Source organism: Athene cunicularia (genome assembly GCF_003259725.1).
Source record: "Athene cunicularia isolate RWA chromosome 12 unlocalized genomic scaffold, athCun1 chr12_part1, whole genome shotgun sequence".
NCBI classification, from domain to species: Eukaryota; Metazoa; Chordata; class Aves; order Strigiformes; family Strigidae; genus Athene; species Athene cunicularia.
In genome coordinates, this window is record NW_020799116.1 from 19,126,418 (window position 1) to 19,142,067 (window position 15,650).

The 15,650-nt window shown below is 45.5% G+C and overlaps 2 protein-coding genes across 2 annotated transcripts in view; one reads left to right on the forward strand and one right to left on the reverse strand.

Moving 5' to 3' along the window:
• Nucleotides 1-2,525, forward strand: RBM15B (RNA binding motif protein 15B; the record flags this gene model as incomplete). Its single annotated transcript, XM_026857606.1, has 1 exon — nt 1-2,525. A coding segment is annotated over one exon (2,262 nt), but the record flags the coding sequence as incomplete, so codon positions are not given.
• A 6,132-nt stretch (nt 2,526-8,657) lies between these two features.
• DCAF1 (DDB1 and CUL4 associated factor 1) overlaps nt 8,658-15,650 on the reverse strand; it is a 50,799-nt gene continuing 43,806 nt past the window's right edge. The window contains exons 22-23 of the mRNA XM_026857236.1: nt 12,725-12,980; nt 8,658-8,994 (exon numbers count right to left, since the gene is read on the reverse strand). Of these exons, the coding sequence (XP_026713037.1) occupies nt 8,936-8,994; nt 12,725-12,980 (315 nt within the window). The 3' untranslated portion in view covers nt 8,658-8,935. The remainder of the gene's footprint in view (nt 8,995-12,724; nt 12,981-15,650) is intronic.

Below are 15,650 nucleotides of genomic sequence, written 5' to 3' on the forward strand. Positions count from 1 at the left end.
GGCCTGGCCGGGGAGCCGCCCGGCTCCTGTGAGTACAAGACGCTGCTGGTGAGCGGGCTGAGCGCGGCCCTGCCCGACCAGCTGCTGGAGGACGGCCTGTTCCGCCTCTTCCAGCGCTTCGCGGGGGGGGGCGCCGGGGACATCAGTGTCAAACTCTCCCACACGCCCGAGCTCGGCCGCGTTGCCTACGTCAACTTCCGACATCCCGGGGATGCCCGCGACGCCCGCCGGCACGCCCGGGCTCGGCAGCTGCTTCTCTACGATCGGCCCCTCAAGGTGGAGCCGGTATATCTGCGCGGGGGCCGGAGGAGCCGCACGCCGCCCCCCGCGCCCTCTCCGGAGCCCCTGGGGTACCTGCCACCCATCCACAGCACCTACCAGTACAAGCAGAGATCGCTCTCTCCAGTCACCAGCCCCTTGCTGCGGGAGCCGCGGCCCAGGCACGCTCACGCTGCCGCCGCTGCCTTCGCTTTGGAAGCAGCTGCCATCGGGCTCTCCCGGGAGCGGGAGAGGGCCCTGGATTACTATGGGCTGTACGACGAGCGCGGCCGCCCTTACAGTTACCCTATTGTGGCTGAGGAAGATCTGATGCCGGAGGACGATCAGAGAGCGACCCGCAATCTCTTCATTGGCAACCTGGACCACAATGTCTCAGAGGTGGAGCTGAGACGTGCCTTTGAGAAGTATGGCATCATTGAAGAAGTGGTGATCAAGCGCCCTGCCCGGGGCCAAGGCGGGGCTTACGCTTTCCTCAAGTTCCAAAACTTGGACATGGCACATCGGGCCAAGGTCGCCATGTCGGGCCGCGTTGTTGGCAGGAACCCTATCAAAATTGGCTATGGGAAAGCCAACCCTACTACCAGGCTCTGGGTAGGTGGTCTTGGTCCAAGTACTTCCTTGGCTGCCCTGGCGAGAGAGTTCGACCGCTTCGGCAGCATCAGGACTATTGACTACGTGAAGGGAGACAGCTTTGCTTATATCCAGTATGAAAGCTTGGATGCTGCCCAGGCTGCCTGCGCCCAGATGAGGGGCTTTCCTTTGGGCGGGCCGGAGAGGAGACTCCGAGTGGATTTTGCCAAAGCAGAAGAAACAAGATACCCACAGCAGTACCAGCCTGCACCGCTCCCCATGCACTATGAACTGCTAGCTGATGGGTACAGCAGACACAGAAGCCTAGAGCAAGACTTGAGGGTGCGAGATAGGACTCCTCCGCATCTCCTGTACTCGGACAGAGACAGGAGCTTTGCAGAGGCAGACTGGGCCAGCCCTGCCAAAAACGCTGAACGCCGAAACAACTTGGAAAGCTACAGCCGATCAGTGCGTAGCCGGAGTGGAGAGCGCTGGGCCAGCGACAGCGATCGCAGCGTGCCCAAACTGTGGGAAGAGAGGCGGAAACGCCGGAGTCTTTCCAGTGACCGCGGGAGGACTACTCACTCGCCTTACGAGGACAGAAGCAGGACAAAGGCCAGTGGGCCAGCTTTAGACCGCAGCCCAGACAGGGCTCGCAAAGAGAATCACACTACAGAATCCGGAGCCGAGAAAGAGCCGAGTAACTCCCTGCAGAACAATCGTCATGCAACTGAGGAGAAACCCCATCGTGAGGCATCTGATGCTCCCCAGCCTAAAAAAAGGGACAGCGAACGCAATCATCGAACTGGTGAATCGGAATCAAAAACTCACGAGGAGCCAAAATCTGAGACCAAAAAGCTAAAGAATTTATCGGAATATGCTCAGACGCTGCAACTTGCTTGGAATGGACTTCTTGTGCTAAAAAACAGCTGCTTCCCCACCTCTATGCACATCCTGGAGGGAGACCTCGGTGTCATCAACGGACTCCTTAAAGACCATTCATCCGGCGGGAAGTTAACGCAGCTCAAAATCGCTCAGAGACTTCGGCTCGACCAGCCCAAGCTGGATGAAGTAACTCGCCGTATCAAACAAGGCAGCCCCAACGGCTACGCTGTGCTCCTGGCGACCCAATCCGCCCCGGCAGGGGCAGGGGCTGAGGGGACCTTCCCTGTTGTAGAGCCTGGCTTGCAGCGACGGCTTCTCAGGAATCTGGTCTCCTACTTGAAACAGAAGCAGGCTGCTGGGGTTATCAGCCTGCCCGTGGGAGGGGCAAAGGGCAGAGACAGCACAGGCATGCTTTACGCGTTCCCTCCTTGTGAATTCTCTCAGCAGTACCTCCAGTCAGCACTAAGGACATTGGGAAAGTTAGAAGAAGAACATATGGTGATAGTTATAGTCAAAGACACTGCCTAGCCCACACTGTCTTTTCAAATTCCATGTTTTCTTTGTGTGTCACACAACCCAGTTGTTTTTAAGGCCGATCATTTTGGTGGAGGCTCAAAACACCTTGACCAAAGTGGTAAGATTTTTAGTTCTAATTAATTTTAATACCATTTAAATAGAGCCCATTTTATTCGTTTTTAATATGTGACACTGTCCGCTGTTGTTCTGTATTTTTATTTTTTAACTGTATGAAAAGTTGTCAGTAAAGCCTTGTTCACTGATGGATTTCTAAACTTGTGCAGTATCCTAGTTTTTATGGCCCAGGAAGGGCTGGTTCCCTGTGCTGTCAGGAGCCGGAAGGTGATGGTCCCAACCCATTTCAGTTTCTCAGACCCCAGCCTCCTGCACCTCCTCTGTCTCTTTATATGTGTCCTGCAAGGTGGGAGGGGGAAAGGGAGGGTCTTCTTTGTGCTGTATGAGAGACTGAAAGGTTGGTTCTGTATCTTTTTTTTTTTTTTGTCCTGTTTGCTTTTTATTTCATAAATTGGAGTCTGGATGCATTCCTTTTGGTTCTCTGTTTGAGGCTAGAAGCTTGCCAGGAAGCCAGCTACTAAGGAAGCAAATCCTGATCAAGAATAGAAGTGGGTTTTATACACAACAAAATAATTTCAGTTTATACTTGGCAAAAAGTTTGCCACTAAGGAGTCAACTCTGTATTCAGCTCTGTGAGTTCTGAGATAACCCAATACATGTCTCAGTCAGATAGAAGTTCTTGGGTAAAACAAAAATGAGGCTTGAGATTCCTGGGTTTTAGAATAGGAAAAATAAAAACAAGCAGGAGAGAAAAAAAAATCTTAATTTAAGGGGGAACCCTCTTGGGCCTGTATTAGATGTAGAGAAGCAAATGAAGGGCACAGAGGGGTTTGACGAGCTGTAGGTGCCCATTTGTGTAGTTGATCATGTTGCACTATCTGAAATCCTTCACTGAAAGATAAACGGCAAAATTTTTTTGCTAAAGTTGAAACTTGTTTGCAGGCTTACAAAAAAAAAAAAAAAAAAAAAAAAAAGACGTCTGGCTGACTGAAAGCGTGTTTTGTTACCCCAAGTAACCTGTCTGTGACTGCAGGAAACTCTTAGATCAAAATTTGAAATTTAAGATGGGGTGGTTCCATCACCTTTTCTACCTGTTGTATGAGACAGTTGTTCAGGAGAGAAGCCAGGACATCTGCAGCTCTGATGGCTCAGTAACATAAGGATGCGGTAACCGGTTGAAATTAAAATCCACACTGGTCAGTCTGGGGATATTTTTATTTTTTAAAATGATGCCTGTAGATTTTAGGAGGCTTACAGAAAATTGTGTGGTATTAAAAACACTAAATTTTAAAGTTTCTCTAAATTTGCAGATGGGTTTTTTTTGTTGTGGGTTTTTTTTGTTGTTGTTGTTGTTTTGGTGGTAAGCAAGTGAACAAAATCCTGGGAGAACCAGAGTCTTTCTTGCACCAGTCTCTCTGACCGAACAGGCTCACTTGCTGGCAGCTGCCAAAGGCCCTTTTAAAACTGTGCTCTCAGGTATGATCGGTATTAAAACCTATACAGCAGGGAGCATAACTCAGCCTAATGATGCTTTTATTCTTTTCTATTTTTTGACCCTGCAGTTTCACAGTAGGGACATCATCAGCTGATGATGTATGAGCGGTTGCTTAATTTAATAATGTATTGATATCAACAAGTATGGGTTGGTTGTTTGGTTTTGTTTATTGGGGTTTTTTTTAACATTTAATACTGTGATTATATTAAAAGTAAATTTAATGAGTTAGTGTGATCATGAGGGGGTTAGTATTTCACTTGATGATGCATCTTCTGTACCCCAGAAAACTTAATTCTGTCCGTAAGGGCCCAAGTACATCTATAAGGCCACAAGAGGGTTTTTTTCCATGGTGTGCGGGCATGGTTCAGTGAGAGGTGAGCTGGCTCGTCTGCAGGAGCAGGGGGGCTCCAGGAAAGCCAGTTTAGGCTGTGGGAACAGAGGAGCAACTGCAGCTCCCAGCAGCCAAGCTGTGTCTCCAGGCTCCCTGCACTGGGTACGCAACCATGGCCTAGGGTAGCTGGGCTGCCCCTGGTTTTACACGGTTACAGGGACGCTGACTTCTTGTGACCAAGTCCCCAATGCTGTTGTGATGTAGACAGTGCCAAATGTCAACAATTGTAACCGTTAAGTGTTATCTGAAACCAAGTGCTATTAAATACCCCTTATGGCCAGAGTCATAGAGTGATTAGAGCTTTTTGTCAGAGTATCTACGTGTTGGCGATGTCCGTTCAGTCTGAGGCAGAGCGCGTGGTGGTGCAGTAACAAATGCCTGGCTGGCTTCTCGCTGGCAGGGAGCTGTAGCTGGTGCTGTGGTGGGGTGGCCTTGTCTATGTGTGTGTTTCTGCGTGTGTGTGCGTGTGTGTGTGTGTGTGTGTGTGTGTGTGTGTGAATGAGAGGAAGTGGAAGGGGAAAAAAAATCAATACATAATAAAAGCTGCCACTGCTTGATGGCAAAGCCAGGGAACCACCAGAAAGCCCCCATCTCCCACTTTCCATTTGAGACAAGTAAATAATGCAGGGTGGGTTTGGGTTTTTTTTAAGAAGACAAAACAAGCTTTGTCAGGCTTTGGGTTGAATAAGGTTTTTAATGATGAGATTTCTGTTCCCAGTGAAGTGGCTGATGGTTGGGACCATGTGTGCATGAATGGACCAACAAATCTCCCTCCTATGAACAAATTAATAAGAATAATGAAGAAGTCAGCGAGTTTAAGAAAAAAGCACCTGGGAGAGAAGCAGCAGCAGCTCCCTGACCTGATGACCTGAGCCTTCCCAGCTCCCCAGCACACAAGTGAGCTACAGCCATTGCTTGAACAGACCCTGCTGAGGCCAAAGGCTCCTGTCCTGTGGTCCTGCCCACCATCCCATCCCCTCACACAGGCTGGTTCCAAAACAGGCCTGAAAAAGGGTAGAGTTACAGCAAAATAACACTACAGCTGTAACTTAGAGCTTGCAAGACTTGGCCCTTAAATTGGGATGGGATGCAGTTTTGGGGAGACAGTAAACATGGCGATGGAACACCACAGCCCTGGGAGTTGGGAGGCCTCAGACACATGATGGATGACGGTGGGTATAACGGGTGGGGGGTGTGAGTGGGGACTTTCAGCCCAGTACTGCAATGGCAGTAAGGTAATTGCAACGGGGTAATGGTTTCTGTCTCCTGGAGAGTGATCTGAAACTCACAGACCAGATGAGATGGTGGATTGGGTGGTCTGAGAGCATTAGTGTTTAGCTTGAGTTGCTCCATTTTTTTCTTTTTTTAAACACCCATTCAGTAAATGATCTGTCTTACAAAGTCTCTTTTTAACATCATTTGCTGGCTGTCTTTGCTACAACAGAAACACGGGCAGCCCCAGGTGCTCAACAAGTGCTGATGAGCCCATCATAACTTGATTATTACCCTTAGCTAACACACAAGTTACACTCCTGACCAGCCCTGAGGTTTCTACCCTGCTCACTAAGCCATGGCCTGTATGAGATTTTTTTTTTTTAGAATCACTGTGCTGCAGGGCTACGTGCACAACCTCCCAGGCTGCTGGCATGATGGCTGCTCAGACTATACTTCATGGAACTGTGTTGCAGTGTACCAGATAGGCTGAGCAGTTACTCATGGTTTGGGCTGAGTGAAGAGGACTATGCTGACATGGCACAGGCTGGTGCTGGGCTACTCCCCACTCACAGCACAGGAGTAAATGCAGCATCCTTCCCGCAAAGGCTCCCCTCTGTTGCAGAGGTGTTTGGCTTAGCCAGCTGTCAGGACATTTAAATACCCCTTCCACCCCTAAGCCAAGGTCTGTAATGTCTGCATAGGAAAAGAAATACTGTGCAGCATCACATCAGCAACATGTTGATAGGCCTTTTCTAAAAATTGTGCTTTTAAATAGGTTAAATAATGGTCCCTGGAGAAGAGGTGATTTTCCGAATGCTGAGATTCCCCCCCATCCCAAGCAGCTGTAGGATTATGGCCTGACAAACAAATCCCTGCTAGTCCTCAATTCTGAATCCCCATTTTGCACCCAGCCTGTTAGTCCCCAGCACTCTCTGACGATGCCCCCCAGGAACAAAGGAGACAGCCCGGGGTGCAGGCAGCCTCCCCCACCGTTATTTAACTGCAGCAGCTCTGCACTAAGTAAGCAGAGGCCGAGTCTGCCCAGGACAGGCAGAGGGGGCACAGGCAGAGGGGGCGGCTTTACGAGGCTGGGGTGGGCAGCTGCTGGCTGCAGCTGCTGGACCTGCCTCCACAGCCCCCGGCTAAGGCCCAAGCACACCACCAGGAAAGTTGGGATAGGTGTGGGAGGGGAGGGATGATGGCACATATCCTTACAGCAGCCCAGTTTCAAATCAAATTTATAAATAGAAGCTCTATCCTAGACGTTCTGGTTCTGTCTCTCAGAACTAGCTGGTAAATGTCTCTGAGATGGCCAGGCCCAAACTAGCAACAGCTGCAGCTGAGTATAACTGTGGTGTAATGCCAGAACAAGATATGGACATCTGGCACACCACCTCCCTTGGAGTGGTTGAGTATATGCTTTGTTTTGGTTTGGGTTTTTTTTCTCCTCCTCCTGAGCAGCACATTTTCTAAGGTAAAGTTGGATAAGATGTTTTTTGATAAGGCTTCCACAGCTGTTGGATAGCATATTGCATTTTCTCATTTAATCAGAATGTGGCTGAAATTGCTGGTCCTAAATGCTCTAGTAATCACAACTTTTTTGTCTTTGACTCTGTAGGGTACAATTATCTATTTTAAGTTGCATCAGAACCTTTTTTTTAATTATTAACAAGGAGTCTTGGGTAAATGTATTAAATAGATGCAGTGCTGGAGAAAAGCTATCTCTTCTTTTGGCTAAAAAGAAAATCCTTCCTCTTCAAGCAATGAAACCTTGAGTTGAAATGAGCACAGTTCTTGGTGGAAAGCTTGTTGTAGCGTCAAGGAGTGAGAAGCCTCAAGTTCCCTGTTCTGCCTCAAACCTTATTCTGAAAGTGGCTAAGAGAAAGGGTAAAAAGTTGAGTGGATGTTAGCTGAACACCTGGGTATAAAAAGCCACTTAGTGGCCTTGTCCAAGCAAGCAGTGAGCACACTTACCTTCCAGTGCTGACTCACAGAACTAAGCTATGCAGGTGTGTGCTGTACAGTGAAATCAAACACGCAACTGCCATTTTTTCATCCCCTTCTAAGGGCAAGGCCTCTTGTCATGTACAAACAGAAACACCTCATTTGCCTTCTGCCGGTATAGCCACAAGGCAGCCCAGGGAATGCCAAACCACAGGTGGATGAGGAGGCCCAGTGCTGCTCCCGCCTTCTGACACACACAAGCAAGGTGGTGAGAGTTCCCCGCAGGTCACCGCGCTTCCTGTTGCTGAACTGAACAGCGGATATTCTGGAGCATCCTTAAACAAAATCACAGCCTGGCATCAGCAGCACCTTCCCCCTCCCACACGGCACAGTAAGGATGAGGTGCCATGCTGCCCACAACCCCACTGAGAATTCAAGGCTGTCAGCCAAACCAGCCAGGCAAATTTGAACCCAGGGCCACTGCAAAATGTCCGTCGGGCAGCTCTGGGAGTCCCCGTGGACAGGAGCAGCAGGTGGAGCCTGCACTCTCAGAAATCTCGCCCTGTGTTTACTTTGCCCTTCCTTATTGCAGCCAGGCCATGAGCTGCACCTAGCTGCTCGCTGGCTGAGCTCCTCAGGCATGCAGAACACCGCTTTTGCATGGGGTGGCAGAGAAATGCATGGCCACAAATCAGTCATAAACAGAGACATGATTTGTATTTCATTTTTTAATAAATACACTTTACAATTAAAGAAAAAGGCCTTCAATTTGCAGTTTCCACACAGAGGGCAAGGGGGGGGGGGGCCGAGGGGAGAGAAAAATATTAAAAAACTTGAACCACAAAGGTCGGGGGGGAGAAAGAGGGCTCAAACTTCAATCCCAGATCCCTATGTCTTCAGGAATACCAGGCTATGACTAGCCAAGACAGGATTTCAGCCTCCCACTATAGCTGGTAGCACAGCAAGAATCTCTGCTTTAAACAGCCTATACTTTCAGTTACCAAACACCTCCAGGGCTCTTCCCAGGCCCACTAGCAAGGACTAACACCTCTTGCTTTTTTTTAAAAATAAAATCATATTTAAAATAAAAATATTCTCACTCCTCAACAATATTAGAAACCATGATCCTCTTATTTCACTTAGTAGTTGCATAAAAATGCCTCTTCTTTTAATTTTAAACAATTTTTCTCCCCCAGACCTACCCCATGGTAACAAGGTACTACAGGAATACAAAGTTCATCCCCTCTTTACTAGAACACCTGCCTTTTTTTTTTTTTTTTTTTTTTTATATCTTCAGAAGTTTCCTTGAAGAGGAGAGTCATCTCAGCCTAAAATAAAAAATAAAAAAAAAAGGCAGAGAGAAAAGAGGCCTAATCCCAGGTCTCTTTATTGTAGAGCCTCAGACTTAGCCTCGAGCCTCAAACTGACTCAAACCAACACAACGGATGGGCTGGAGTTCCTCAGGTTTTCCCAGGAGAAAAAGGGTTGGGGTGCCCAGAATCTGTTTCCAATTTGGTCTCCGGTCTTCTGCTGGGAAGGGAGCGTCTCCTCCTGGCAGTCACTCCTCACTCATTCAGAGACAGGATTATGTCATCCTCCAAGTCAGAGTTATCTGAGCTGTCGGCTGAAAAGGAGACACGTAGGTTATGTTTGGTTTGTGGAAGAACACAGCTGGCAGGGCTGCTGGGCAAGGCAGCGCATTCATAGTTACAAGAGAAGGCCACCACCTGCTTGAGACCAGCAACTCCCCAGCAGTGACAGAGGCAGCTAGCACCATTAGTGCATTTCAAATCAATCAAAAGCAGTTAGCAAACCCGAACCTGAGCTTTCCATCCCTGGAAAAAAATTGAGGGTCAAGAGGAGAGCAGCTTTAGCAAGTGCAGTTTCTATTAGCTGCCAGTTTTATCCCCCATGACGAGATGGGGAGGAGGACACCAGCAGTAAGTTACCTGCTCATGAGCTGCCTGCACAACCTGCTGTGCACATCTAAGCACAGGAGATCCATCATGCTGGGGGCTGGGCAGATCTGGCAGTCATTCCTCACAGCTGTTATATGAAAGCAAGCTTCACAGTTCTACCAACCTGACATGGTGAAATATGGCCTCTCTACAATGTGCACAGGGCTAATTCATTACCCAGTGAGTTAGACCCAGACTTTCTCAGTACGGCGTTCTTACTGTCCCCTCACTCCCCTGTACACAGCACAGCAGAAAACCTCCCTACTGAGGGGAAGGAATCCATATTCACTACTAGAACCTTCCTCTAGCAACTCAAAAGGTTTCTGTAATGAATTTAACTACACTGGCACTCTAAGGTGATGTGAAAATTGTACTTTTCCTGGTTTTCTTCATTGTGATACAGAATAAAGACACGAAAGGATTTGCTAGAAGCAGTCACACACACACACACTTTCTTTTCATCTTAAAACATAAGATCTCTCCTCCCTCAGTTGTGCAGGAGGGAAGTGGTAGCTCTGGCAGCAAGAGGTCTCGTGCCTTACCTTAAAGGTCACGTTGTCTCTCTCTTATGTGAATTCATTGGATGCTGCAGTTAACTAGTATTAAAAATAGTTTTAAAAACAAAACAAAACAAACACCAAGACTTCCTCTTAGCCATCTCTGTTACACAGGACCTCTAAAATGCCCATCAAGGTAAGCAAGGCCTTCTGGAGGGTTCACCCCTTCTGAGACATTTTCCTTGAGGAAAACAAAACAAAACAAAAAAACCCAAACCAAAACAGAACACAGGCAAGCAGCAGAGAGCACAAACTTTCCCCCAACCCTCCTCCCTGAGGATCAGGTAAGCTACCCTTCCACTGTGATCAGCAAGGGATGCTCCAGTCTCACCATCCATCCCACTGAGCCCAGGCTGAGGGGTCATCAGTGCTCCCAGCACAGCTACAGCCATGTCAGGGGAATTGCAAAACACCAGCCAGTGCTGCAGCAGCTACACTCACACAGTAAGAGGGAAAGAAGCACAAGTGACATAACAATCCAGAAACTCTGGAGAAGAGAAACTGAAAAAATTATTGTTGTTGTTGTGTTTGAGTGTTGCTTTTTTTTTAAACACCAGAGGAAACCTTTGAAAAGGAATCTCCTAACTCTTTATTATCCAGTTCACCACACAACCTTTAGAGTTCCATGTGTATAAGTAAGACTGACTGCAGTTAATTGCTTGGAAGAAGTGTGTAGACCTGCCTGGAAGTTGCCATTTTTGATTACAGAAGAAAACAGGAAACAAGTCAGCCATGCTCCTGGTGATATTCCAGATATTTCTTCCACCCTATGTCACACGTGCCTTTCAAAAAGGACACCCCACTAGCCCAGAAACAAGCTCTTGAAAGATCTGCATAACGCATAAACTGCTTTGGACAAGACAAACGGATCTATTCTCCCCAAGGCGGTGACAAAGGAGAAGGAAGACAAATTTATACTTAAAAGTTCCTCCATGGATTATTCCTGAAAAGGAAATAAAACCTCTTCTAAAGCACCAGGAACAAAAGCCACTCACACTCCCCTGTTTCAACTGTTCTTTGAATTATTTTTTGAAGCATACCCATTGCATGTTACAGAGGTTCCTCCAAAATACAGCAAGAGTCTGCAGTAGGAAGCACTCTGAATACATCACCATGCCTCAGATCTGGACTTTGCAACAGTGTAAGTGCCCTCGTGACTTTTAAATTTGGAACACAGCATAAGAAAAGGAGAGGAAAATTTTAATTGTTCTTGCTGGGTGAGAAACAAAAGCAAGCCAGATGAAGTCCCAGAGCAGCAGCCACAGAAGCCCGCTCATCAAGCCCTGTGCAAGGACCATGCATACATCAGCCTGGCAGAGCTGAACTCCCTGCTTCAGAAAATGCTGCTAAGCAATTTAACTGCCACAGGACAGGCTGGCTGCTGCTCCACAGCGATACCAGATCAAAGTTCTGATCAAGTGGGTCTGTCCATAAACACTGCACAGGTGTGGCCATTCCAGGACACATAGTGCTCTGCAGAGCACACTGGAAGTAACTATTCATGTAGCAAAACTAGGTGCTACTTTATAGTTAATTGAAATGTCCCGAACTTCCCCTGCATTCTGTCCCTTGGACAATTCAAGGTACAACACTCTGGGTGCTCTCTTAATAGCTTCTGGCCCTGCACCCTCTGAGAAAACAGAAGTAGAACTGTATCAAGAAGGTCCTGACAGCTACTGGAACAGGCAGTAGTTAGCCACAATCTAAAAATGTTGAACTGCAACATGCAGTTGAATTCGAGCTATATAAAGGTCCATATGGCCCTACATTGGATACCTACTACATTAGAACAGTAGACTGACCCCACAGAGTAACTCTAGCAATCTGACATGGCCACATCCTTAAAAGTTACTGAGCTACATTCTAACAGAAAAGAGGGACGTGAGGCCTGGCATGCTTAATCCTCCAACACATTGGCAGAGAAGACTAATTTCCACCTCAGCAATCAATCTCCTATCACTGCAGGACTTCAGACACCTTGCACACTACAATTACTCATCCTTAACAATCTTTTAACTTAAGGTAACTGCATTATGCCTATTTTACAGCTTGGAAATTAAAAAGAACTAAGTGGTTTGGCCCCACGTACTCAAAAAATTGTGCTGCAAAAAAAGGGAACAGAATCTGGTATCACAAATCCCAAGCCTGATGCTATCCCACTCATCTTCTCTTTCTTGCAAAGCTTTTTCCAAATGGAATTTCTAAATAAAACGTTCAGATATTTATTTCTAACACACATACACAGACACACACACTCCATTAATTTTTCAAATCTCTGCATCTGTAGAATGCCAGAAAAAGAGAACAATTTAAATTTTATCCCAAAACTTATGTTCACATCAGTCTAAAAAAGAAAGTGAAGTCAGAAATGCCATGTCGGTTTTGCACTTAAGCAATTACAAAAGAGAAAGAATAGTACCAAGGACTAAAGATGCTTCTCTGTCCTTACAGGTACAAATGAGGCAGAGAAGACAGGTGAGGTAACAGTTCAACCAGGGTCCCCTTGGAGGGCAGGACAGGCAAGCAATCAGACAAGGCTTCTTCATGTGGAGTTCCTTGGCCTGCCAAGTTCTCACACATGCACTTGGGAGCACATGAAGAAAGCAGATACCTTCCTTTCCAGAACTCACAGCTGTTCTTTCAGCTATGAGCTAGTTTTACCAACAGGTTACTTTGAGAGGCCACAAGTGAACAAGCATGGTGATCTGTGCCTTTCACACCAGCAAGGGGGAAAAAGTCATCTAAGCCATTTCAGATAAGACTTAGGTATTGCATATTTGTCAGGACATTAAACAGAAGCCATAGTCACTTGTGGTCACCAAGCTGGGCACACACTTACTGTCTCCAAGAATCAGCTCAACTTCCTCATCTGCATCAGAATCTTCATCTTCACCCTCATCTCCCTCTTCCAGGAGGTTGGCAAGCTCCTCATCATCGGAGGGAGAAAAGTCATTTTCTCCATCCTCACCAGCATTTTCATTGTTCTCATCCTCCTCCAGCTCAGCTTCCAGCAGCTGATCTGTATCTAGTTCATCAAGGTCATCTGTGTCATCATCATCTTCATCATCATCTTCTTCCTCTTGCTCTTCTTCCTCCTATAAAGACAGCAAAAATAGACCATTGCAGACATTAAAACAAATGTAAAATGCAGTTAGGAATAATTGAAGAAAACACACCTGTAAGTTTTCGCTTCTCCCCATATCCAGACATCACACGTCATAAACACTTCCCCACCACCCATTTAAATGTTTTTTCTCCACAACTACAGAACACGACACATGTTAGATCATTTGCAGGTCTGCAAAGTCTTATCTGCAAAATGCTGGTGCAACACAGGTACCACTGGCTCAAGCTCCTCTCCAATACTGGCCATCAACACGTGTCACCACAATGCACTCTTCAGAGGGACATGCAATAAGACCTGTTAATCCATGGCTTTGTTGCTAGTCTTGTACAAACTGCTTTAGTTTCAACTGAACCAAAACCTCTACTTTGCATCAAAGAGCATGCATGCATGTTCAGTCTCTCAGTCATTCCTGATTTAGATAAGGTGTAAAATGTAGGGAAAGATACAATTAGCCTAAACCAATCCCTGAATCACTCAGCTTCAGGTGACAGAACTGTTTAAAGCAGCTCAGAGGTCTCATCTTTAGCATTTACCTGTGGATCAAGATTTTTCTCTAGCAAACCATAGGAATTTGCATTCAATAAAGCAACTGAATTCCTCACTGTACAGATCAAATCCAGAAATCTGTGTCTAGCAGATAAAACTGAGTGGGAAGAAGCTGTTACAGTCCTATCATTCTTCCAGACAAACGAGAGACCAAAAGTGCCATCACAAGCCAAGCTCTAGGAAGCCTCCAAGACTCAAAGAAAGGATTCAATATACCTGCACATCTCCTCAAAGTCACACCCTTTTTCTCTAACAGAATGCTCTCATGTGGCAGGAAGGCAGCTCTCAAGTCATTCAGTCTTAATTGCCCCTTTGTTTCAGGAGGGAACACATTTTGCAAAATTATGAAGCAGTTAAGGTAGATATTTAACAACCCACTTCAAGGGTGAGTTTGGTCCTCAAGCTCACCACACTCACACTGTGCTGATTTTCAGATCTAAAAGGACAGAGGAAAAAGACCTTACTGTCATCTCTCCAACCTACTTTTTCCTTCAGTCAGTGCTATAAAAAAATCCACCACACCCACACAAATCCAGCATCTGCCATAGGCAAAAGAAACAAGAAATGTCAAAACTCTGGGCAAATTTTATTGTTTCTTCACTTGCAAAAGGCAGCCAAGTCTCTTCTACTGGCCAGGAGTGCTGTATTATTTAAATGGAGATTACAGTATAAAAGCATTAGTTTGCTACATAGTTTTCTTTATGAAAGAGCCTATATTAAGTATAAAAGTAAAAAAAAAAAAAAAATCAAACTTGTATTAAAGCCTATGCTTATTTTAGGCAATTACAAACTCCGAGTCAGTAAGTCCTCAAATAAATGGGCACTGGTTTTTGAACTGTATACACACTGGGAGAGGAAGTATCTTGCAGTTCAGTTTTAAAGTACAGTGCAATATTGTGCATAATTCTCCATAAAATATAGTAAATGGAGTATAAAACCTTTTGCCTTAATAACCTTTACTTTTGTTCTATGCAGTATCTGCATAGAATGTTTTAATATTACTCTGTTCAATTTTTAGTTTTTCAGTTCTGAAAAGGCAGGAGAGTTTATTTTCCTTTCCCAGTCTCTAAACAACTCTGAAGCTGGAAAGGAGGAGATCAATTTTAAAAGCTTGGAAAAATTAAGCCAAGTTTTTCACTGTCTGGAGATAGAGACACAACTGTAGACACTAGGGGAGAAGTGTATTGTCTATGGGATTCATTTAGAGTCCATGTAGCTGAAACCTAAAGGACTCTGAAATGAGTTAGGAACCCTCTTAGTTTCCACATTTGTGGAATTTTTGAAAGCATTTTCTTTCCTAAATATGTAGCCCACAATGACTTAAAAGAAAATGTCAAAACTACTGAATTTGATTATGTTTCACATTTAATGTATTTATTGGAAATTGAAATACTATTTTATCAATATTTTCATTCAAGCTTAAGGCAAGGCATGTATAGCAACATCATCCTTCAAATATGGAATGAATGAAATATAGCTGCATAAAGCTAAAGATTTTTTCTGGCTAACGAGAATAAGTGCCAAATTACACAGAAAGGGTGTATATTTAGCTGCAAATTAACTTTGAAGGATTATACCAACCAGTGAGGAAAAAATCCTTTGTGAAAATCCAAATAGCAATAGAAGACTAGAGAAATTAAATCAATGTTTCCACCTTTCTACTTTAAATTACTTAATCTGAAGTAGGTGATTAAAATTAGGGCACACATTAAAAAACACCTAAGAACACTAAGGTGAGATGTAAATTATACCTGCTCTTGGTAAACCAGAAAATAGTGTGAAAACCAAGCTACAAGTAACATGTGCGTGTGACAGAGAGCGTGTGACATATACACAGTGCATGTCCTTACTGAGCTGAATGAGTGACACAAAACACAGTTCAAGAGGAATGATCTTAAGTAGTGTAAAACCTGTACCTTGTCGTGTTTTAAAGAACACAAACAGCAACCTGGAAAATGCAGTGCTTCTGTTTAAGTAACAGGCAATTTCATTCTGCACCAGCTTCTGAACAATCTCCAAGCACAAACCTCTGCAATACCCTAGTCTAGAAACACAAAGCAAGATATACATGGCGAGATCTCTCCTGGGAAAG